At 45.8% G+C, this 24369-nt stretch overlaps 1 protein-coding gene across 4 annotated transcripts in view; it reads right to left on the reverse strand.

Moving 5' to 3' along the window:
• PTPRN2 (protein tyrosine phosphatase receptor type N2) overlaps positions 1-24369 on the reverse strand; it is an 809741-nt gene that overhangs the window by 716820 nt on the left and 68552 nt on the right. For all 4 annotated transcript variants that reach the window (XM_045496335.1, XM_045496337.1, XM_045496333.1 and 1 more), the window contains exon 2: positions 4810-4860. In XM_045496335.1, the coding sequence (XP_045352291.1) occupies positions 4810-4860 (51 nt within the window). The remainder of the gene's footprint in view (positions 1-4809; positions 4861-24369) is intronic.

Raw genomic sequence — 24369 nt, forward strand, 5'->3', positions numbered from 1 at the left:
CACTTCCAACAAAAATATTTATCTGGTCTGCTCCCTTCACACCTCAAGAAAGTCTCGGAAGGAAAAGAAGGACAGAAGGAAGGAGGGGAAGAGAAGATGGAGGGAAAGAGAAGAGGGAGGGAGGGAGGTTCCTTCACATGCTCGTGGCTCAGAGCCCTGGCCCACTGAGGGACAGCAGCAGCACCCCAGGAAGGGCCAACACGACAAAGAAGCGGGGGTATACAGCCTGAGAACTGACCCCAGCTGACCTCTCCCTCAGATTCGGCCTCAGCCCCACTCTACACACAGTGGGGCCCACTGAGGCTCTTTGTCCACTGACAGATACTGTTTACTGGAGCTGAACACCGTCCTGGAGACGCGGGGTGCTGCCCCCTCCCCGCAGGGCCCCCCCGCCAAGTGTCAATCTCTGGATTTGTGGGGCTATTCTGTGTGCCGGTTCTTGTCCAGGTCCCTGCTCAGTACTACCCCACCCCACCTGAGACACCTGACATTCCTACCTCGAAGCTTCCATGTGAAGCCAGAACAGGGGTCTCATGCATCATCAGGGATACCCCCGTGGGAGCTGAGGGCCAGCACCTGACTCAGCAGGCCTGAACCTTTGAAAGGTCTGCCTTTCAAAATCAGCTCAGCAGACTCTGAAATGTCTTTATTACGTAAGTTTTATTACAAAAGTAACACAAGATTGCTTTTTTTAAAGATTGCTTTAATACGTAAAGCAATACAAAGATCTTGAAACACAAGTTAATCTCCCCCATATATAGCCTCCCCAAATTGCCCCTAATTTCCCCAAAAGACACATTCTTCCTTCTGGTCATCTGCTGGGGGTGGGAGTGGGGGAGCACTCCCAGAAAACAGAATCATATTATAACCACTACCCTGCAACTTACTTTTTCTATTTATCACACAAGGGACATTTTTCCTGGTCAGGAAACAGACAGACACTTAACTCATTTTTTAAGTGTCTATGTAATAGTCCATACTATAGACCCAGCATAAGTTATGAAACTTCCCATATCAGTGGATTTACAGGTGTTACAGGTTTTGCCAGTATAAATACTGTGGCATACCCTCGCTTTTATATACGTGAATCCCCAAAACAAATCAAGTTATCAGTATATTTTTCATATAATAGATATTGCCAGATTACCTTCCAAAAGACTGTAACCAACTCATGTGCTTACTAGCAAAGTGCATCTGGGCCCATCTCCCTGAGCCCTCACCAGTGCCGGGTATCATTCACCATGTGAATGTTTGGCAATCTGCACGTAAGCTTTATATTCACATTTCCCCTAAGTAGTACTGAGGGTAAACACATTTTCATACAGTAAGTGGGCCATCTTCCTTCCTCCTCTGCAAACTACTATTCACATCTTTGCCTGTTTTCCTATTCAATCTTTGCCTTTTTCTTACAGGGTGTAGGGGCTCTTCATAATTCAGAATAAGAACCTCCGGTCCACTGACATGTTGCTAAATGGTTCTCCCAGTTTGGTTATCTTGTTTTTAATTGTGATGTTAAATAACATGACTAATAACATAAAATGTGGCATCGAAACCATTTCTAAGTGCACAGTTCCGCAACACTGAGCATGTTCACACTGTTGTGCAACCATCACCACTATCATCTCCAGAACTTTCCATCTTCCCAAACTGAAACTCTGTCCCCATTAGACCTAACTCCCCATCCCCCTTCCCCAGCGCCTACCCTCTCCTCTCTGTCTCTATGGATCTGGCGGCTCCAGGGACCTCATAGAAGTAGAATTACAGGGCAGTTGTCCTTCTGTGACTGGCTTTGCTCACATAATGAGCATCCTGTCCTTCGGGTTCGGCCATCCTGTAGCAGGTGTCGGGATTTCCCTCCTTTCCAAGGCGGAATGATTCTCTGTTGTACATCTATACTACATTTGTTCATCCATCCATCTGGCGATGGACATTTGGGTCGTTTCTACCACCTGACTTCTGTGAATGAGGCTGCCATGAACATGGGTGTGCAAATATCTATTTGAGTCCCTGCTTTCCATTCTTTGGGGTATTCTTTTGAGATTGCTAGATCATATGGTAAGTCTGTGTTTAATTTTTTGAGGAACCTGGCAGCTGCACCATTGTACATGCCCACCAATGATGCCCTAGGGGTCCATTTCCCCACATCCTCACCAACACTTGATATTTTCTGTTTTTGTTTTTTTTACAGTAGCCATCTTCAGATGCGTGAGCTGGTAAGTATGTTTATCTTTTGACATTTTTTTTAATGTTTGTTTATTTTTGACAGAGAGAGAGAGAGAGAGACAGAGCATGAGCAGGGGAGGGGCAGAGAGAGAGAGAGGGAGACACAGAATCCGAAGCAGGCTCCAGGCTCTGAGCTGCCAGCACAGAGCCCGATGCGGGGCTCGAACTCACGGACCATGAGATCATGACCGGAGCTGAGGTCGGACTCTCAACCGACTGAGCCACCCAGGAGCCCCATTGACTTTCTTTATAAAGTACATTATCCCATGCAAAAATTTTAATTTTAATTGTGATTTCAAAGATCTATTGGACACTTTGAAAATATATATAAGGTTAATAGGCATATATATTTCTCTCTCCATTCTAAGAAAAGGAAAGGGAGGGGAAAGGAAAGAGAAGAAACCTGTGTCTGACCACAGAACATTCTAGACTCCCCAAAGGGGCCTGCCCTCTGTATCCTTACAGGGCTGCTGGGCCACGCCTCCTTGCCCCACTCGCCTGTAGGGTGAAAGAAGTGGCAACCACAGACCCAAACAGTATGTTTTCCTTACTAACTCCCCATCAGCTACTCATAGCACACAATTTTGTGAGACTGGATGATGCCTGCTTTGCTATTTCATAGACTTTAGCTATATTAGAAAAAATATCAAATATTGTCTGTCTCCATAAATCAAAGCCTGCATATATATTTACATTTAAATTGCTTTCTTTTTCCAAAGAACTCAAAGCTGTTATCTTACATAATGTTAATATGAGTCCCTGCCAGGAAGGCAAGTTGAGGTTAGGGAAGGAAAACCCCCACGACAATTATGATTCCAGGCCTGCTTTTCGTCAAGGACAAAGGAGAGTGAACGAAACTATAGTTTCCATTATGCTGCTGCCGCTTACATCCCCAATTTAATTAAACATGCACATAGCTATTTTCTTTACAGTCAAACTTCACTGAAGGCAGGTGACACATTTTTACAAGTAAGATTATTTTTTAAAATCTGCTTCCTGGGGCACCTGCGTGGCTCAGTTGGTTAAGTGTCCGACTTCAGCTCAGGTCATGATCTCACAGCTTGTGAGTTTGAGCCCTGCGTTGGGCTCTGTGCTGACAGCTCAGAACCTGGAGCCTGCTTTGGATTCTGTGTCTACCTCTTTCTCTGCTCTTCTCCCGCTCATGCTCTGACTCTCTCTCTCAAAAATACGTAAATGTTAAAAAAAAAAAAAAAAAAAAAAAACCTGCTTCCAAATAAAAGCTTCACGGGGTACAATCACAAGCAGCCTGGGAGGGGAGGGCAAGGGAGAGGCCTGACTGTGTATAAGAGTTGGAGGCGCTCAAGCTGGCAGGGCCACACGGCTGAACACTCTACATCCTGCCATCATGGAGGTTCTAATGTACTCTCCCCCCGCCTAAGTCACCATCATCACAGTCTGCACAGAACTTCCCCCAATCCCCGAAAACACACACACACAAAACAAACTATCCGGGGTTGTCAGCAATTTGTCCCCATGGCACATGAGCTAGCAGGACACAAGTATGATTGTTCCCAGCCCTGAAATCCCAGGTCTGGTCCACAGCACTGTTCACTCCAAGGGACACTCAAAGCACCTGGTTTTTGACTTTCAGACCCTCAAATGTGTCCCGTGTGGGCCCAGCAAGGACCAACTGAGCTCAGGGGTGGTCAGGCACAAGGCACCTTTTACTCGTGGAGGGCTTCCAGGGTCTAGGTCCTCTGTGAGCCAGGTTCCACCCGCAGACACCCGCGTTTGCACAGAGAACAGGGGCAGTCAGAGACGTCTGTGGCAGGCTCCAGGCAAGGACAAAATCCACACCCAAAACACACTCCCTGAACTACCTGGAGAGACCAGGAGCAGTAGGAAAACAGGCGCGCCCCTCACATGGGTCCTCCCACAGCTACCCGGGCCCACCTGCAGACTCCGTGCGTTTTCAGGAGAAGCAGTACAGGGCAAAGCCCCTGTGCAGGTGTTGTACCCTCACCCCTCCCTTAGTGTTTGAAGGCCACGACCCAATGGCACACTGCCCCAGATCTGCTGCCATCACACAGCACACAGGTGTCTCCTGAGCAGGGCAGATGTGGTGGAGGGAAGCTCATGTTCCCACCCCTCCAGACCCAGCCACTGGCAGGGCTCAGAGCTCTACCTGGAAACACAAAGCACCAGACATCTCTTCTCTTCCTGATGAGAACAAAACAGGTGGTCTAAAGGATCAACGGCTTCCTGCTGATGGAGCAAAACTAGGCTGAGGGATGTGGCAGTTCCAGCTGGAGTCGGGGCACCCGATTCCATCACCTCCTCTTGTAAAGCTGCTGGTGAGCAGCCGTAAATCCTGGGTACAGGTGCAGATGTAGACGCAGACACACACACGTGCATATAAACAATGTGTTCCACTTCCGTTAGGTTTCCATTAACTTTTTAATCACGCCCAGAGAAGTTTCAGCTCCACAACTCTCTTCGCGAGCCTCAAAGAAAATGAACCTCGCCCAGAATGTTCCCTCCACATGGTGAGCCCCATCCGCGGTTAGCAGGGTAGAGGCAAGCCCACAGCCACAGCTGCATGTCGGCTGGGACTCGCACACTTACCATTCACGCAGGTCTCAGACGGTCTGCAGAGGCCATCCTCAAACAAACAGCCTGGGGAGGAAAGACAAAAGAGAAATGAGTCAGCGCTACAAAGAACAGTGCGGCTATCCAGGGCCATTACATCCACCGACTCCCGAGTCTCGAAGAAACGACGCGGACACACACAGGCTCTTTGGATCTGACTTTGTTGAGATAATGCAGATGCTGGAAAGCAGCAGGATACACAAAAGAGAACGGCAGGTTAGGAAGAGGTTATTAACTACGAGGGGATCCACCCCCTGGGTCACTGTACCGTCTCTGATTGTTAATTTGCTCACTGGGGAACTGCTGTAAAATCCACAGAGTTGAAGCATTCCCTGAAACAAATACGGGTTGAGGAAGGCACAAAAACAGGACTGGAGAAGCTACGAAAGCAGCTTCTGTTCTAGAAGCAGAGGAGCAGCATCTAACAGGGGACAGCGCTGCCATGAATTCACAAGAATAAGCAGTTTCACTGTGCCCTTACAACAATTCAAGAGAGAGAGATTACAGTCCCCGTGCTCCCTGGGAGAAGCCCACAGGCAGGCCCGGAGCACAAACCCAGGGAGATGCCCCTCAGTCAGCCACCTGGGCCTCAACTCAAAGCAAAGGGTCTGCTTTCCTGAAGCAACATATAATCTCATGACAAATATCACATCCTGTCTTTGTCTGGTTGGAACACACATCGCTGCCCACTTCATGCACGAACTGACCGCGTGCTGCTGTCTATCTGTTACTGTGCCCCTGTTCCCCACTCCCCCTGGCTCTGCCCCCTGGGGCCTCTCGTTCACAGGCCCACCCCACTGAGTACCCGCAGCAGGCCCTGTGAGGTGGGAAAGGTACAACAGCCTGGAAGGAAAACTGCCAAGAACCATCCAAAAGACGGTTAGCCAGCACTGAGAGTTAGCGAGACCTGCATCCAATCTTGTTGCCCCAGAAGTAGTGACCCTGAGAAAGGCAACGGGCCCATCCAGTCTCGGTCTCATGAGCAGGACAATCAGGCTGCCTGATCTTTAAGACTCAAGTCCAGCCACCCAGGAGATGGTCTCTGCCGGAAGAACAGATGCAAACCACCCAGGGTCTCTCAAGGAGCCCGGGCAGTCTGGTCGCCCCTCCCACTGCCCCAGATGCTCAGAGGGCCACATGCTCCCTTCTCTGTGCCCAGGACCATCCCAGCGCATTGCCAGTGCCACAGAAGACCGTGGAGGAGCAGCCCCATGCTCAGGCCCACCACTCACTCACATTAACAACCCTGTTTGTCACATGGAACTTGCAGATGACAGACTGTGAGGAAAGGCAGCAGGAAGAAGCCTTTCCCCACTTCCTGTGCTGCTCTAATCACAGCTGACAATTAGACTCAATTGGAAGGAGAAACGTACCGCAATTAACACTTGAATCTTGACCCTCAACAACCTGCTATCTGCGTGTGCCTAATTCCATCCTTTACAGGGAACTGGTTAAAAAATGCAGCAGAGAGACTTCTACCAGCAGTATTTCAAGTTGTTTATCAGCAGAGCTGCAAGCGTTAAGCATACTCCACCCCACCATGCAATATGCTAATTTATTTGTGTTGTTATCTGCTCTAAAATTAAGAAAGGCCATATTTCAATTTAAGTGTCAGCCACCTACTAACACTAATTACGACCATAAATCATACAAAGAAAAAGACATCTGTGTGAGACACTTGGCCCCGCCCCGTGCTCTCCATCCGACACACTTCCTTCTCCAGCGGCACCCACCTCCCTCTCCCTTGGCAGGCTGGGCACGGCTCCAAAGTCGATTTGTTCACACAGCAATCTCACAGTCGAGCTCGTGAATGGCCTCAAGACCAGGTGCGACTCCAAAGCCAGGCAGTTAAACCTGTGAAGCGGGCCCGTGAAGCAGTCCATCTTGGTGCCCAGAGCTTACAGCCAGAATTGCTCAGCTTTGATGGTGGTATCCCCCCTCTCCATGAAAACAAAGGCGGCATTTCCAAAATGCTCAAACTGCTCCCTTGGCTGACCACCCAGAGACCAGTTGTGAAGGTGGGAACACCCCTTATGCATCTATCCACAGATTTCCCTCCAGCTTCAGAACACACACGCACGCTGACAGATACACACAGGCAGACACATCACACACACTCACAATACACTCACAGATGTGCATACCAAATCTTTCTAGTCCTAATTCTGCTTCCCCTTTGTTTTCTCAGAATGCTGCGCAAGATTGCGTCACCACCTTGATGCCTCTTTTTCTTTGCCTATTCAAACAGAAAAAGATCCAGCCATTCCGCAGAACCAGGCCAGCTCTGCCTCCCATCATTCCTGAGACATTTAGAAAGGGTTTTGTATTTTGTGGTGGAAAGAGCCCACACGAGCAGGATTCCCATGCCCTGGCCAGTTAACTGCCGACCCACAGCTGCACGAATCCCCAGTGCAGCCCTTCCACTCGGAGGGTGTCCCCTCCAGACTGGGATGCTGCTGTAGAGGGGAGAGTGGCCTGGAAATCGAAGGCCCCAGCCGAGCAATCCGCATCACCAGTATTCCGCCCACCCACAGGCAAGCTGACTACCCTCCAGGGTCTGCTCTTTCCCAAGCTCCCTCCCTCCCACAGGTGTTTGCAGAGGCACTGAGATGGATGCCAGTGCACACTAGCAGAATAGGAGAGGTTCTGTGACCGAATGTAAGAAAAAGAAAAAAGTAAAATGAATTCTCTCACCAAACAATAAAACAGGTTCTCTCTCAGATGGACCATACGAACAGGAGCAGTGACTGTATCTTGTACAAAGCCACTGGAACATGCTTAGAACCCAAGTATTCTCAGGAAATCTTAACACTGAGAGCTGATGGGGAGCCTGGGTGGCTCAGTTGGTTAAGCGTCCAGCTTTGGCTCAGGTCATGATCTCACGGTTTGTGAGTTTGAGCCCCACATCAGGCTCTGTGCTGACAGCTCAGAGCCTGGAGCCTGCTTCAGATCCTGTGTCTCCTTCTCTCTCTACCCCTCCCTGCTCGCTCGCTCTCTCTCTCTCTCTCAAAAATAAATAAACATTAAAAAAAATTTTTTTAAACTGAGAGCTGATAATGCTACTAAGCCAAGAAAGATTTAGTATGACAGCCAAATAAAATGATGACAAACTCCAGCTGGCATGCGAATTCTACTCAAATGCACGTTAATAACTAGTATAACAAGTACGTTATCTCTTTGCAAAGGCAATCTTTCACAAATAACGAAGTCTTCTCATACATAGTTCTCTTACTTGATCACTCCCCCTTCTCACTGAGCACTCCCAAAGCAAACAACAGTACAATGTAATGACTCTCCCCGTTGCCTACTGCAATGCCTACTCCCATTTTGCAAAAAAGGGAAGCCCGGACTCGAGAAGGTTAAGAGAATGCCCCCAGTCTGACTCAAAGCCTGGTCTGTCTCCCCCCCACACACGTGCTTTCTCCACTACTGCGAGCTGTTCCAAGTAAGAGGGTTGGGTTTGTGTCCACACAAGCGTTCACCAGGGCAGACACAGGCACATCACACCACTGGGACCTTACTTGGTGGACCCCTCTGTCCAGATCCCGGCCCGCAACTCTCATTCCTTCTCCTACCTCCACCTGCAACCTTTGCTCTTCTGTGGGCCTGGAACACACCCAAGGAAAGAAAAAGGCAAATCTTTGCCAGTATCTGGCCAGTGACCGCACACACGTGCCCCCTTGGCGGGAAGGAGAGCCCCTGCTCCTGCTCACTGCTTCTCCTTTTACCGTATAGCTCCTCCTAAGGCAGCACCACTGGGCTCCTGCTTGCCCGTGGCTCTGCTCCTGGCCTCCACACCCTGTCTCAGCTCCCTGGAGCTTTGCAGAGCAGCTCCCACCCTGGCAGGAAGCGATGGGAGGCCGATGGTGACACCTGGACTCAGGTGCCTTCAGCCACACGCAGAAACGAAGGGTACGGGCGAAGCGTGTCTGTCCCGGGGCCCATCCTGCCAACAATTACCAGGAGCACCGCCCCAGAGGGAGTCAACCTGAGGCGTGTCTCAGAGCAGACACTGAAGTAGATAAACAGTGGCGGACAGGTCCAGGCACAGGGCACACCCCCTGGCTGCACCTCAGGGGTTCCCAGGAGTGGACAGACATCATTTATTTTGTTGGTTTTTGATTTTGGTCTTGATTTGGTGTATACGTTGTTTGTCCTCCACTAACCCAGCCCATTTTCTCTGGGAGCTGATTCTTGGCTCTCAGACATCTAAATAGCAATAATCTAAAAGCTGCAAGACGGTGCGTGTGTGTGGTGATTTGTACAGGAAGGCTCATGTTTAAGCCAGGGTGAGCCACTGGAACCAGGCAATGAACAGACCTGACTATCTCAGTGCAGCGGGAAAGCCTTCCCAGCCGCAGCACCGGAAGGATATTGGGTGACCCTTTGTGGCAGGTTCTGGGCTGCAGTCTCCACCACAGCAGATGCCAGCTGAGGGAGGACAGCTCTCGGTTCACGGTGGTCCCCAGTAAAACCTCAGACCTGGAGATGGGCACAAACACCCTTTTCCAGCTCCATTTCACTCCCCACAGGTGGACTTTCACAGTTTCTATTCTTTCTGTTCCTGTTCGTCCTCTGCCAGGAGTCCCCAGCTCCCCCAAGAGTCCCTGGAGCACAGCACTCAGTAAATTGGGTGATTTAATGCATGAAGAATCACTTCGGGGCGTGCAGGGCTGAGAAACCGAATAAGAACTCTCCACTGCCCCAGCTCCCAAATGTGAGGAGTCCACACCTTGGTTCGAATACTCCTCGTACTGGAAAAGTGGCATGAAAACACAGTGAACGGCTACAGGTATTTGGTAATCAATATATTCACCCTCATTAAGTGAAGGCAGAGCGCCCCGAGAGCATGCAGGGAGGCACTGTGCCCTGTCCTGGACCAGGGCCTGGCGGGCCTGGCCCACTCGCTAGGCAGCGGGAGGTGTCCTCCCACGAGCAGACAGAGGTCCAGGGGAGTGGCAGCTGGGTGCACACCTACGGTGGCAGTTCTCTCTCCTCCACCGTGACCTCCGGAATCTCCAGGTCAGAAGGGCAGCCCTTCCAAAAGCAACAGGAGCAGGTGCTGGGCTGGTCTCTGCTGAGGCAGGGGGAGCACAGGCTCCGGTGAGCTGCAGGTGGAGGCTGAGGGCAGCCTCACCCCTGCCCCTGACAGCTGCAGGGGAGAAAGGAAGTTCTGAATAAGGTGTCAAACCAATTTCACAGAAGCCTATAAAGCCCAGGTGATGCGAGCTGGCACCTGACAGTGTGAAACGGAGTATCAGCTGGTGCCAGGCAAAGTCTGAGATAAAGGTCACCTGGACACCGGGACGCAGGGTCTAAGCCGTCACCTGCTGTCTCTACCAAGCATGTGTCTTCTTTGAAACCCACCAGCCACTGACTGCACTCACTCACTCACTGTAGTCACTGAGCAGTTATTCGTCAGAGGCCCCTGTTTTATGGCCAGCAGCAGGTGAACCATCAGTAGAAACAGCCTTCTTTAGGTTTCCCACTCACACCCTGGTCGGCATAGCAACAGCCTGAGTCATGTAAATGCCAAGAAGCAGTCTCAGGAAAGACACTCAAGTCCTCCCAGCTGCCTCTGGGAAGGTGTTTCATACTTCAGTACCACCTTTTTGCAAGAAACATACACAGACTTCATAACTTCCAAAATACAAGGCAGGGACTAAGTCAGTGGAGCATTCAACTGTTGATCTCTGGGTCACGAGTTCGAGCCTCATGTTAGGGGTAGAATTTAAATATACATTTATAATAGCAAAGTTAAATAATATAAACCTTACTTTCCTTTCCCGGCTCACTTGCACTAGAAGCCTCATCAGACACCCACACTGACCACTGTGCCCAATGTGCTGCAGAGCTCACTGCCCGCATCCCCCACAAAACCCCACGTGCTCTGTTTTTTGTTCCTGACTTTGTGTACCTGTCCTGGCCTGTCCAGGCCTTTAGAAAAGAGCAACTGTGCCTTGAGCCCCATGAGCCCCCAGTCACTGTGTCTAGTGGAGCCTTTCAATAATCTTAATCAATTTCATTTCAGTGCCAGAATTTATCAAAACAGTGATTCTCACCAAAGCCATTTTATCAGTCTCTCCCAGGTAGAAAACAGTAAGGACTGTGAAAACATGAGGTTCTGGGGAATTACATTAAATTATACTCTTTTAGAAACGGCATTAGCAAAGAAAAGTAAGGTGTAAGATTTGAAGAAATATTCTTTTTAAAAGTCATCCTCATTTTTAACATCCATCCAGAGTGAGGAAGTATTGGCCTGGCTCTACCCCATGGTGGACGCACAGCCTTGGCAAAGCCTCTCTGGCTTAGTTGTCTCAGCTGCGAATTGGGGGGGCGGGGAGTTCCCTGCACCCAGCAGGTGTGAAGATAAAGTGCCCATAGTCCCTGGCACAGGGTCCTGCTGTCACTGCTCCCAACATCGCCATGCCATGGGCACAGACCCACATAACCACAAATTCCCTACTCCCACGGTAGTTTTCCTGAACATTTCTATCACATCAAAAGCAAAAATGCGTTTAATCAGATGGAGTATCCAAGCATGGATAGAAAACCTTTTCCACATTAAGAACTGCTTCTTTTGGAATAGACCCTGAACAACAAGCAAGAGAATAAAAAGCCTCAGACCAGAGGCTGGGATGCTGTGCACTTCTAGGAGCTGTGCACTTCTGGGAGCAGGAAGCAGCCCTGAAACCAGCGCCCGGACACCCCTCATCTCAGCAACCTGCACTGAAGTCACAATATCTTGTCTCCTTCCCCCAAGATCCCAGATTAAAGCTGTGGTCCTGATTCCAAAGACAAAAGAGAAAGAGAGAGGAGGGGGAGAGGAAAGGAAGGTGGGGAGGAGGAGGGAGAGGGAATGAGAAGGGAACAGGAAGGCGGCACTGTGATGTCCCTCCCAAAGCATCTAGAGGTTTGAGGCTTTCAGGGTAGGAGGGCTTCTACCCATCATGTTCATCCCAGTGCTGTCTGGGTGCAGAAACCACAATCCAGGATGCTGGTGATCCCACTGAGAGGAAGAAGACAGTCTCCAGAGCTAAAGAGCACATGGGGGTCTGAGACCAAAGCCATTCAAAACTGGTGTGTATTGGGGCGCCTGGGTGGCGCAGTCGGTTAAGCGTCCGACTTCAGCCAGGTCACGATCTCGCGGTCCGTGAGTTCGAGCCCCGCGTCAGGCTCTGGGCTGATGGCTCAGAGCCTGGAGCCTGTTTCCGATTCTGTGTCTCCCTCTCTCTCTGCCCCTCCCCCGTTCATGCTCTGTCTCTCTCTGTCCCAAAAATAAATAAACGTTGAAAAAAAAAAAAAAACTGGTGTGTATTACCCAGGGCACTATGGCCTTACAGTCAACTGCCCAGGAGTAACTGAGAGCTGAAATCTGTTCTACTGTAGGCTTCACAGGCACTGCCTGCTGCAAACCTTCAGGGTAACTTCTCTCACCTCATTCTGTGTGACAGGGTAGCTGCAGGCTCAGTGCCCCTCCACATCCATGCTTCCTTCCCAGCGGGGGACACAGCGAGAAACCCACACAAACACAGGCAAGCTGGTGCCTGTCAGTGAGGCGGGCTCCGGGGACCAACGCAAATCACCAGGTCATGACAACTGGTCCTCCCTAGTCCAGCTCCCCACAACTTTGCTTGGTTAACTCTGTCCCTGAAGGTGACATCTACATTCATCAGGGGCTGAAAAGGCCACGGTCTGCCACACATCTTTTGTTTCTGCAAACAAAGTTCTTGTCTGAGGCAGGGGCCACTATCTTGAGGCAGTTCTTGCTGGCCCACCTATCCACAAAATCAGCTTCTCCGAGAAGTTGGTTAAGCATCCAACTCTCGGTTTCAGCTCAGGTCATGATCTCATGGTTCGGGAGTTTGAGCCCTGTATTGGGCTCTGCGTTGCCAGCATAAAGCCTGCTTGGGATTCTCTCTCTTCCTCTCTCTCCTCCTCCCCTATTCACATGCTCTCTCAAAGTAAATAAGTAAACTTTAAAGACAAAAATCAGTGTCTTGCACACAGAGAACTCCATACCTGTTCTGGAAGGGGGCTCATGAGCCAGGACCTGCCAACCATCAAGTCCTATGACATTTTTCAAAAATAAAGAAAAACTAAATTCTTATCTTGAGTAACTCCCTTGATTTCAAGTTCTTCATTGCATATATTTAAAAATAAGAATCGGGGCGCCTGGGTGGCGCAGTCGGTTAAGCGTCCGACTTCAGCCAGGTCACGATCTCGGGGTCCGTGAGTTCGAGCCCCGCGTCGGGCTCTGGGCTGATGGCTCGGAGCCTGGAGCCTGTTTCCGATTCTGTGTCTCCCTCTCTCTCTGCCCCTCCCCCGTTCATGCTCTGTCTCTCTCTGTCCCAAGAGTGAATAAACGTTAAAAAAAAAAAAATTAAAAATAAGAATAAATTGTTCCAAATTCAAGATATCTACCAGAATTCTGTGTTTTATTTTTAAGGTGCAGGAGTTAATTGTTGGGAAATGTGTTGTGAACAACGTACATCTTGCTGTACTACTTTGATGGGCTTCAACTCTATGTGTTCTGAGTGCTTTTTTGACTGGTTCTTTGTTTTTTGTCCTCTACTTCCTGAGATGGAATAATATCTTCAAAACAAGCATTATTTTCTTGAATTGTTCTTTGGGATTAAGAAAGCATTTCTAGGCTTCTTTCCATAGATACAAAGCTAAAGGAAAGCTCTGGGAAAATATCTAATGAGGAGCTTTGAATGTCAAATACTGAGAGTGCAAATAGCCACTTTGTAAGGAGACAGATATGGGGAAGCAAACTCAGAGAACCCCGTGGGGACAGTCAGGAACACGCCCCAGATCGAGCAGCACTGAAGGCCAGGTTAAAGTGAGCTACATGAAAACTAGGATTGCTGAGAGGTGGCATACATGGGTGGCACAGCCAAACTTTCCATTATATGTGAGATGCGTGGCTTGAAGAGGAAACAAGACTGTTGGCAGTGCTGGATTGACTTATCTGGTTTCCAGGCCATTCTTGATGCACAGACCACTACGATAGTCGTATAATCTCAGGACCCTCCTTAGTAGACTTAAATCATTTTGTCATCATCACATGATAGATCATGGTATTTACCATATTTCAGGGGAGATATAAGTCAACTGGGGGTCCTGATAAAATATACATTTGATCCCCTAGACCTGCCATGGAGCCCAGAGTTCTACATTTCCAATAAGAAGTAAGGGTACAGCTTGTAGAAATAATTTTAATTAAAAAACTTACATCAAGGCAGCCAGCAGGAGGTGGAAAAAGCAGTAGGAAGAGGATTAATGATGGCCAACGACAGCTGCGGGAAATGGCAACAACCCCTCACTTTCCGGCATGGTCCCTGAGGGTCGGCCCAGCCTTGACGGAGAGGAGATGCCCAAGAAGCACCCAGGCTGAGGCAGTGGCGGCGGCAGGGACTCAGTGAGGAGGAGGACACGGGGGAGCAGGGACACGGGTAGAAAGGGAAGACGGTGGCATCACTGCCCCAGCCGCCTAGTGCCACTGCCCACGCTGGTGGACTGGTTCCCGCACCTCCCGGTGGCAGAATCAAGGCCAGCCCCGGCTCCTGGCCCCACCTTGGACTCCGAGACAACACCCCCTGCCGCCCCCTCCCCGTCACAGGCACACACTCACTGAGCTCCTGGGCCAGGCCTGCCTGCCCTCTGGGCGACTTGAACAAACAAATCAAAGCACACCTGGTAGAGGGTCCAAAACATCACTACCAGTAGGGAGATAAAGCAACCAAAGTCCCAACAACAGAGAGCAAGTAACACGCGCCAAAAAACACCTCCTGAAGGCCCTGGACAGTGTATGACCTTCTTTAATATGGTAGTGCTCACAGGTACAGGGCACACAGCAAGGTTTTAAAACATGTAAGGGACAGAAAACTAGCCAAAATGACGAAACAGAAGAATTCTCCTCAAAAGAAATCCCAGGAAGAAATGACAGCTAAAGAACTGATGAAAACAGATATAAACAATATAACAACAAGAATTTAGAGTAATAGTCATAAGATTAATAGCTCGGCTTGAAAAAAGCATAGAAGACAGAAGAGAATCTATTGCTGCAGAGATCAAGGAACTAAAAATTAGTCATGATGAATTTAAAAATGCTATAAATGAGGTGCAAAATAAACTAGAGGTGGTGACAGCCAGAACTGAAGAGGCAGAGGGGAGATAGGTGAGATAGAAGATAAAATTATGGGAAAAGATGAAGCTGAGAAAAAGAGAGATAAAAAAAAGCCTAGACCACGAGGAGATAGAGAACTAAGTGATTCAATGAAACGGAATAATATCCATATCACAGAAATTCCAGAAGAAGAAGAGAGAGAGAAAGGGGCAGAAGGTGTACTTGAATAAATCATATCTGAGAACTTCCCCAATCTGGGGAAGGAAACCAACACTGAAATCCAGGAAGCACAGAGAACTCCCTTCAAACATAACAGGAATCGATCTTCTGCATGACATATTATAGTGAAACTGGCAAAATATAAAGATAAAGAGAGAATTCTGAAAGCAGGTAGGGACAAACAGGCCTTAACCTACAAGGGTAAACACATAAGGGTAGTAGCAGGCCTATCTCCTGAAACTTGGCAGGCCAGAAGGGAGTGGCAGGAAATATTCAATGTTATGAATAGGAAAAATATGCAGCCAAGAATCCTTTATCTAGCAAGCCTGTCATTCAGAATAGAAAGAGAGATAAAGGTTTTCCCAGACAAACAAAAACAGAAGGAGTTCATCACCACTAAACCAGCCCCACCAGCAATCCTAAGGGGCCTCTGTGAGTGTTGCAAAGACCACAAAGGACCAGAGACATAGCTACAACCATGAAACCTAAAATAACACAATGACTCTGAATCCATATATTTCAATAATAACACTGAACGTAAATGGACTAAATGCTTCAACCAAACGACATAGGGTATCAGAATGGAATAAACAAGACCTATCTATTTTCTGTCTAGAAGACCCATTTTAGACCTGAGGACACTTTCAGATTGAAAGGGAGGGGATGGAGAACCATCTATCATGCTACTGGAAGTCAAAAGAAAGCTATAGTAGCTATCCTTGTACCAGACAAACTAGATTTTAAACTAAAGGCTGTAACAAGAGATAAAGAAGGGCATTATATCATAATTATGGGGTCTATTCATCAAGAAGAGCTACAATTATAAATGTTTATGCACCAAATTTGAGAGCACCCAAAGGTATAAAACAATCATAAACATAAGCAATATTATTGGTAAGAATGTGGTAATTGCAGGGGACTTTAATACTCCGCTTACAACAAGGGACAGATCATCTAGGGAGAAAATCAGTAAAGAAACAATGTCCCTGAATGAAACACTGGACCAGATGGACGTGACATATATTCAGAGCTTTTTATCCTAAAGCAGCAGAATACACATTCTTCTTGAGTGCACATGCAACATTCTCCAAGATAGATCACATACTGGGTCACAAAACAGCCCTCAATAAATATAAAAGAAGTGAGATCATACCATGCACATTTTCAGATCACAATGCTGTGAAACTTAAAATCAACCACAGGAAAAAGTTTGGAAAACCTCCAAATGCATGGACATTAAAGAACATCCTACTAAAGAATGAATGGATCAACCAGACAATTAGAGAAGAAATTTAAAAATATAAAAAAACAAATGAAAATGAAAACATGACAGTCCAAACCCTTTGGAATGCAGCAAAGGCAGTCCTAAAAGGAAAATACATTGCAATCCAGGCCTATCTCAAGAAACAAGAAGTATCCCAACTACAAATCTAACAGCACACTTAAAGGAACTAGAAGCAGAACGGCAAAGAAACACCAAGGCCAGCAGAAGAAGAGAAATAATAGGGATCAAAGCAGAAATAAACAGTATAGAATTCAAAACAAACAAAACAAAACAGTAGAGCAGATCAATGAAACTAAGACCTGGTTTTTTGAAAAAATAAAATTGATAAACCCCTAACCAGACTTCTCAAAAAGAAAAGAGACAGGACCCAAATAGATAAAATCACAAATGAAAATGGACTTATCACAACTAATCCCTCAGAAATACAAACAATTATCAGAGAATACTATGAAAAATTATATGCCAACAAACTAGACAACCTGGAAGAAATGGACAAATTCCTAAACACCCACACACCACCAAAACTCAAACGGGAAGAAACAGAAAATTTCAACAGACCCACAACTAGTGAAGAAATTGTATCAGTTACAAAAATCTCCCAACAAATAAGAGTCCTGGGCCAGATGACTTCCCAGGGGAATTCGACTAGACATTTAAAGCAGAGTTAATACCTATCCTTCTCAAGCTGTTCCAAAAAGTAGAAAAGGAAGGAAAGCTTCTGGACTCATTCTATGAAGCCAGCATTACCCTGATCCACAAACCAGACAGAGACCCCACAAAAAAGGAGAATTACAGGGCCAATTACAGGCCCTGATGAACATGGATGCAAAAATTCTCAACAAGATACTAGCATATCGAATTCAACAGCATATAAAAAAGAATTATTCACCATGATCAAGTGGGATTCATTCCTGGGCTGCAGGGCTGGTTCAATATTCACAAATCAATCAATGTGATATACCACATTAATAAAAGAAAGGATAAGAACCATACGATACTGTCAATAGATGCAGAAAAAGCATTTGACAAAATACAGCATCCTTTCTTAATAAAAACCCTCAAGAAAGTTGAGATAGAAGGAACATATCTAAACATCATAAAAGCCATATATGAAAAGACCACAGCTAATATCATCCTCAATGGGGAAAAACTAAGAGCTTTCCCCCTGAGATCAGGAACACGACAGGAATGTCCACTCTCACCACTGTTGTGTAACATAGTGTTGGAAGTCCTAGCATCAGCAATCAGACAACAAAATGATATAAAAGGCATCAAAATTGGCAAAAAAGAAGTCAAACTTTGACTTTTCAGATGACATGGTACTCTACAGGGAAAACCCAAAAGACTCCACCAACAGGCTGCTAGAACTGATACATGAATTCAGCAAAGTCTCAGGGTACAAAATCAATGTACAGAAATCGGTTGCATTTCTATACACCAATGATGAAGCAACAGAAAGAGAAATCAAGAAACTGATCCCATTTACAATTGCACCAAAAACCATAAAATGCCTAGGAATAAACCTGACCAAAGATGTAAAAGATCTGTATGCTGAAAACTATAGAAAACTTATGAAGTAAATGGAAAAAAGATACAAAGAAATGGAAAAACATTCCATGCTCATGGATTGGAAAAATAAATATTGTTAAAATGTCAACACTGCCCAAAGCAATCTACACAATCAAATTGCACTGGCATTCTTCTCAAAGCTAGAACAAACAATCCTAAAATTTGTATGGAACCACAGAAGGCCCCAAATAGCCAAAGTAATATTGACAAAGAAAACCAAAGCAGGAGGCATCACAATCCCAGACTTTAGCCTCTACTACAAAGCTGTAATCATCAAGACAGTATGGTTTTGGCACAAAACAAGACACATAGGCCAATGGAATAGAATAGAGAACCCAGACTTGGACCCACAAATGTATCACCCACTAATCTTTGACAAAGCAGGAAAGAGTATCCAATGGAAAAAAGACAGTCTCTTCAGCAAATGGTGCTAAGAGAACTGGACAGCAACATGCAGAAGAATGAAATTAGACCATTTTCTTACACCATACACAAAAATAAACTCAAAATGGATCAAAGACCTAAATGTGACACAGGAAGCCATCAAAACCCTGGAGGAGAAAGTAAGCAACAACCTCTTTGACCTCATCCGCAGCACTTTCTTGCTCAACACATCTCCAAAGGCAGGGAAATAAAAGCAAAAATGAACTATTGGGACTTCATCAAGATAAAAAGCTTCTGCACTGCAAAGGAAACAATCAACAAAACTAAAAGGCAACTGACAGAATGGGAGAAAATATTTGCAGATGATGTATCAGATAAAGGGTCAGCATCCAAAATCTATAAAGAACTTACCAAAATCAACACACAAAAAGCAAATAATTCGGTGAATAAATGGGCAGAAGACATGAATAGACATTTTTCCAAAGAAGACAACCATATGACCAACCAACACATGAAAAAATGCTCAACATCACTCATCATCAAGGAAATACAAATCAAAACCACATTGAGATACCACCTCACTCCGGTCAGAGTGGCTAAAATGAACAACTCAAGAAACAACAGATGTTGGCAAGGATGTGGAGAAAAAGGATCTCTTTAGCACTGTTGGTGGGAATGCAAACTGGTGCAGCCGCTCTGGAAAACAGCGTGGAGGTTCCTCAAAAAATTAAAAACAGAACTACACTATGACCCAGCAGTAGCACTACTGGAAATTTATCCAAAGGATACAGGAGTGCTGATTCATAAGGGCACATGTACCCCTACGGTTAGAGCAGCACTTTCAACAATAGCCAAATTATGGAAAGAGCCCAAATGTCCATCAACTGATGAATGGATAAAGAAGATGTGATTTATATATACAATGGAATACTACTTGGCAATGAGAAAGAATGAAATCATGCCATTTGTAGCAACGTGGATGGAACTGGAAGGTATCATGCTGAGTGAAATAAGTCAGTCAGAGAAGGACAGATATCATATGTTTTCACTCATATGTAGATCTTAATAAACTTAACAGAAGACCATGGAGGAAGGGAAGGGGGAAAAATAGCTACAAACAGAGAGGGAGGGAGGCAAACCACAAAAGACTCTTAAATACAGAGAACAAACTGAGGGTTAATGAGGGGGGTGGGGGAGAGGGGAAAGTGGGTGATGGGCATTGAGGAGGGCACTTGTTGGGATGAGCACTGGGAGTTGTATGTAAGCCAATTTGACAATAAATTATATTCATAAAAAAATAAAAAACTGAGTGTCTTGTAGGCAGCATACAGATGAGTCTCGCTTTTATACCCATTCTGTCACCCTGTGTCTTTTGATTGGAATATTTAGTCCATTTACATTCAAAATAATTACTGATAGGTATATACTTTTTGACGTTTTGTTACTTGTTTTATGCTTGTTTTTGGAGTTCTTCTCTGTCCATTTCTGCTCTTGCTGCCCTCCTTCACAGTTTCCTCTCTTAAGTAATATACTTGGATTCCTTTCTCTTTACTTTTTACATTATCTGTTTATCAGTTTTTGATTTGCAGTTACCATTAGGTTTATATATAACATTTATGCATATACCAGCCTATATTAAGTTGATGGTTGCTTAAGTATGAGCTCATTCTTTGCTCCTCCACACACCACATTTTAGGTATATAGTCATACTTTACATCCTTTTATTTTGTGAGTCCCTTGACTAATTTTTATAAATAAACTTAATTTTACTGCTTTCATGCTTCCTACTTTTCTTATTCCACTTAAGGACTTCTCTTTCCACTCAGAGTCCCCTTTAACATTTCCTGTAGGGCTGATTTAGTGGTTATGAACTCCTTTCACTTTTGTTTGTCTAAAAAGTCTTTATATCTCCTTCTATTCTGAATGACAGCCTTGCTAGATGAGAGTATTCTTGGTTGCAGGGTTTTTCCTTTCAGCACTTTAAATATATCATGCCACTACCTTCTGGCCTCCAAAATTTCTGCTGCAAAAATCAGCTGCTAGCCTTACGGGGTTTCCTTTGTATGTAACTGTTTTCTCTTGCTGCTTTTAAACTTCTCTTTTTATTACTATTTGCCATCTTAATTGGTATGGGCCCTCGTGTGGACCTCCTTGGGTTGATTTGGCGGGGGGGGGGGGGGGGGGGGGGGGGGCTCTCTGTGCTTCCTGGACCTGGATGTCTATTTCCTTTCCCAGATTAGGGAAGTTTTCAGCTATTATTTCTTCAAATACACTTTTCTCTCACTTCTCCTTCTAGGACCCCCATAATGCAAATGTGATTTTGCTTAATGGTGTTGCTGAGTTCCCTTAATCTATTTTTTTAAGATTTTATTTTTAAGTAATCTCTACACCCAACATGGGGCTTGAACTCACAACCCTGAGATCAAGAGTTGAATACTCTACTAACTGAGCCAGCAAAGCCACCCCTATATTCATCTTTTATTACTCATTTTTCTGTTTGGCTTGATTGCTTTCCATTACTTTGTCCTCCAGGTCACTGATCGATGCTTCTGCTTCCTCTATCCTGCTATTTATCCTATCTAGTGTATTTTTAATTTTACTTGTTGTGCTCTTCATCTCTGATTGGTTCTTTTTTTATATTTTGTCTTTGTGGAGGGTCTCACTGATGTCCTCCACTCTTTTCTCAAGTCCAGTGAGTACCTTTATGACCATTACTTTAAATTCTCTATCAGGCATATTATTTATCTCTGTTTCATTTAGCTCTTTTGTTGTGATTTTGTCCTGTTCTTTCATTTGGGATATATTCCTCTGTCTCCTCACTTTGTCTAATTCCCTGTGTCTGCTTCTGTAGGTTAGGAAATCAGCTATGTCTTCTTCTCTGGAAAGTAGTGGCCTAAAGAAAAAGACCAGTGGTGCCCTGTATTGCAATGTCCCCTATTCACCAGAACCTAGCACTTCAGAAGTGTCTCCTATGTGTGTTTTGTGTGTCCTACTCTTGTGGTTGAGACATGTTTGCCTACAGTCCAGTCACCTAAAATGGTTCTTTTGCCTGTTGTGGACAGGGTTTGGTCCCTGGGCCAGTCTGGGTTCCCCATCAGCTTGAGTTGCATCAGATCAGGCATTTGCCAGAGATGTAGTAGCAACTAACTGAAGGATGCTTTCTCTTTGTTGTTCTCTGAGAAGTTTACTTGGTGAGCAGGGCCTGCAGTCAGACTAGCTATGTGCCCCCAGCCCACTGCTGGGGCTGCAGTTGAATTGGTGTGTCTTCAAGGGCAGGGACTCAGTTTCCTCTAGCTCTCCTGGCTCTCCCAGAGCTGAGCTGGCTGATTTTTAAATTCCAGGTGTTAAGCCCCATTGGTTGTTCAGCCTCCCTGGTTTTCAAAGCCAAATGTTATGGAGATTTGTTCTTCCCACGTGGGTCCCCCATGACTGGGATGCCTGGCATGCCTGGTGTCAAATCAGTTCCTCTCCCTTCCCACACCCATGGTGTCCCTCCCTCCCACAGTCAGTCCCACAGGTCCCTTTGGCTCCCAACCTCATCTCCATCCTTCCTGCCCTCCTCAGTGTGGTCTCTTCTCAACATTTAGCTGTGGACAGTCTGTTCTGCCAGTCTTCACGTCATTTTCTGGGTTGTTTACACTGATGTGGGTATCATCTAGTTGTATCCAGGGTACAAGGTGAACCTAGGGTCCTCCAACTCTGTCATCTCTGGAAGTCCCACATAAGAATTTTATCAGAGGATGAGCTTGATTGGTTTTAGGAAAAGTCTGAAGTGAATCTGAACGTAATTTTTTTGTCCTGTTTAACTTGTTACATTTCAACATCAGTGTGTTTGTACATCCCACTATACGCTGTAGATAAAATGACAGAACCAAGAAAAAGGATTTAAAACTATATCGCAGTAAAACTCACCTCAGGAATTATCAACCTCCAACTGGCAATAATGTCCTATAGGACACATGCCCTGGTATGTTAATAAGTACCTTTCAGAAAAGGTTGGGAGTCAGACACATTTGAAAAATGTCAGCTAAAATTTAACAGGATTCTCCTCTGCAAGACTTCTCAGAACCTTCAAAGCTGCAAAAGGTCATGCTTTCTTCTTAAGAAGGGTACCACAGCTGATGTTTGCCAAACTACTTGAAATGCAATCCTTCACCACATGTTACCTCAGTGGAACAGAGGAAACTAAACCAGAGAATTACAGTAAAGATGTAGAAGTCATCCTGCCTAAGAAGCTCTCGGTCTTGAGGACCAGAGGACTTGTTAAAACATGGATTGCCGGCCCCATTCTCAGTTTCTGGCTTAGTAGATGTGAGGTAGGCCCTGAGAGTCTTCAATTCTAACAAGTTCCTGGTAATGCCGATGCTCCAGGACCCCATTCCTAACACAGCTGGTCAGGTAGAAAGTTTCTCAAACGTGTCCAGTAGGAACCAGTGTGGTGAGAAGCTCTGGTCCAATTGCATTTGGAACATTCTGTGCCCCGATGTCCCTCTCTAAGAAGTTAAAATGTAGGGGAGCCTGGCTGGCTTAGCTGGAAGAGCAGGCAAACTCCTGATCCTGGGGATGGGAGCCCCCACGTTAGGCATAGAGATTACTTAAAATAAATACTTTTTTTTTAATAAATGAAATTCATATGTGTATTAGGTGCTAAAGATACTGGGAGTTCTTCCTGTAATGAGAATTTTATCATTTGTTTAGTCTAGTATTTTCTATTTTCACTATTTTGACATCTTTTAACCATGACATCTTTGTGCATGCACACATAAACAAGTAACAACCCACTTTCTGAGACCACACAGGGAATATGATCACTATTTCCTCATGAAAATAATTCTTTCCTCTATAATCTCATCCAGGTTAATTTATTTTATTCTCAAATCCTTTTCTGTCCTCTGTTGAGGCCAAGCAAACAATGCACTGCTTAGCGCCTTCTAATATCTCAGAACCGTTTGGTCTTCTAAGTACCAGCAGACAGCAACCACAGCTCAGAAGGCCCAACACTTGGCTTCCTTCACCCAGGACATGGTTAATGGACTAATTGTAAGTGTGAGAACAGCCTGCCTTCTGCTGGGTATCCCTGTGGTTAACCCCATACAATCCAAGGGCAAGGTTTTGTTCTTCCAAATCGTCCCACATTCTAGGTCTGGGAGGCAGGAATCCTGGAAGAAAACAAATTTGCTTAAAACTGTTGGGATTTCACACAAGCACACCAGCTACTCTTGTTTTGTGGGTAAGAGGCACAGCTGTAAGCTGTGAGAAAGTTCCGTGCCTGAAGGAGCTACACCTGTTTCCAATGAGGCATCATCCCTGGGTGAGCCACTCAGCTGTGGGATATACACCAGCCCAGATAGAAATATCACTCATGACTAAGGAGGAAATCCATGTTGGGATAGTTCTGAATATTTTAAGGTTTTATTCTATTAAGTGTAAGCTTATCTCCTAGAAACCTCCATTACAAACACTTACAATACTTAGCATTATGCAGAGCAAAGCTTCTCCCTCTTGAAATGAGATAACCACCCAGCAAAGTGATAGGTGCACAGTATCTCTTAGTGAATGCATGTTCCCTTCCCACCCCCCCTTCCACAGGACAGCCTTTCTAATGTGTAAGTTTGTTCTTCTTCAACTTAAATGTGCCCAATTATTTCACATGATATGATTTCATACCATTTTGCCAATCTAACTTCTCCGCTCTCAACACTGCTTGTCTCATGTGGATCTACCCTAGGATGGGTGCACTCATCAGAATTAAACAGAGGTTCAGGAGTGGTACAGCCACCTGGGTGAACAGACATTCTTTTCCCTTGTTCTGACTCTTTCCTCCTACCATGAGAGCTGGAGTCCATCAAGCTGCCCGGAGGTCAGAGAGAGGACTCAACTCTCGTAGATTCCAGCATAAAAAAAATTGGCTTACTCAGGGGCAGGCAAAACACAGCCCTACATTTTT

Source organism: Leopardus geoffroyi, chromosome A2 (genome assembly GCF_018350155.1).
Source record: "Leopardus geoffroyi isolate Oge1 chromosome A2, O.geoffroyi_Oge1_pat1.0, whole genome shotgun sequence".
Lineage (NCBI taxonomy): Eukaryota > Metazoa > Chordata > Mammalia > Carnivora > Felidae > Leopardus > Leopardus geoffroyi.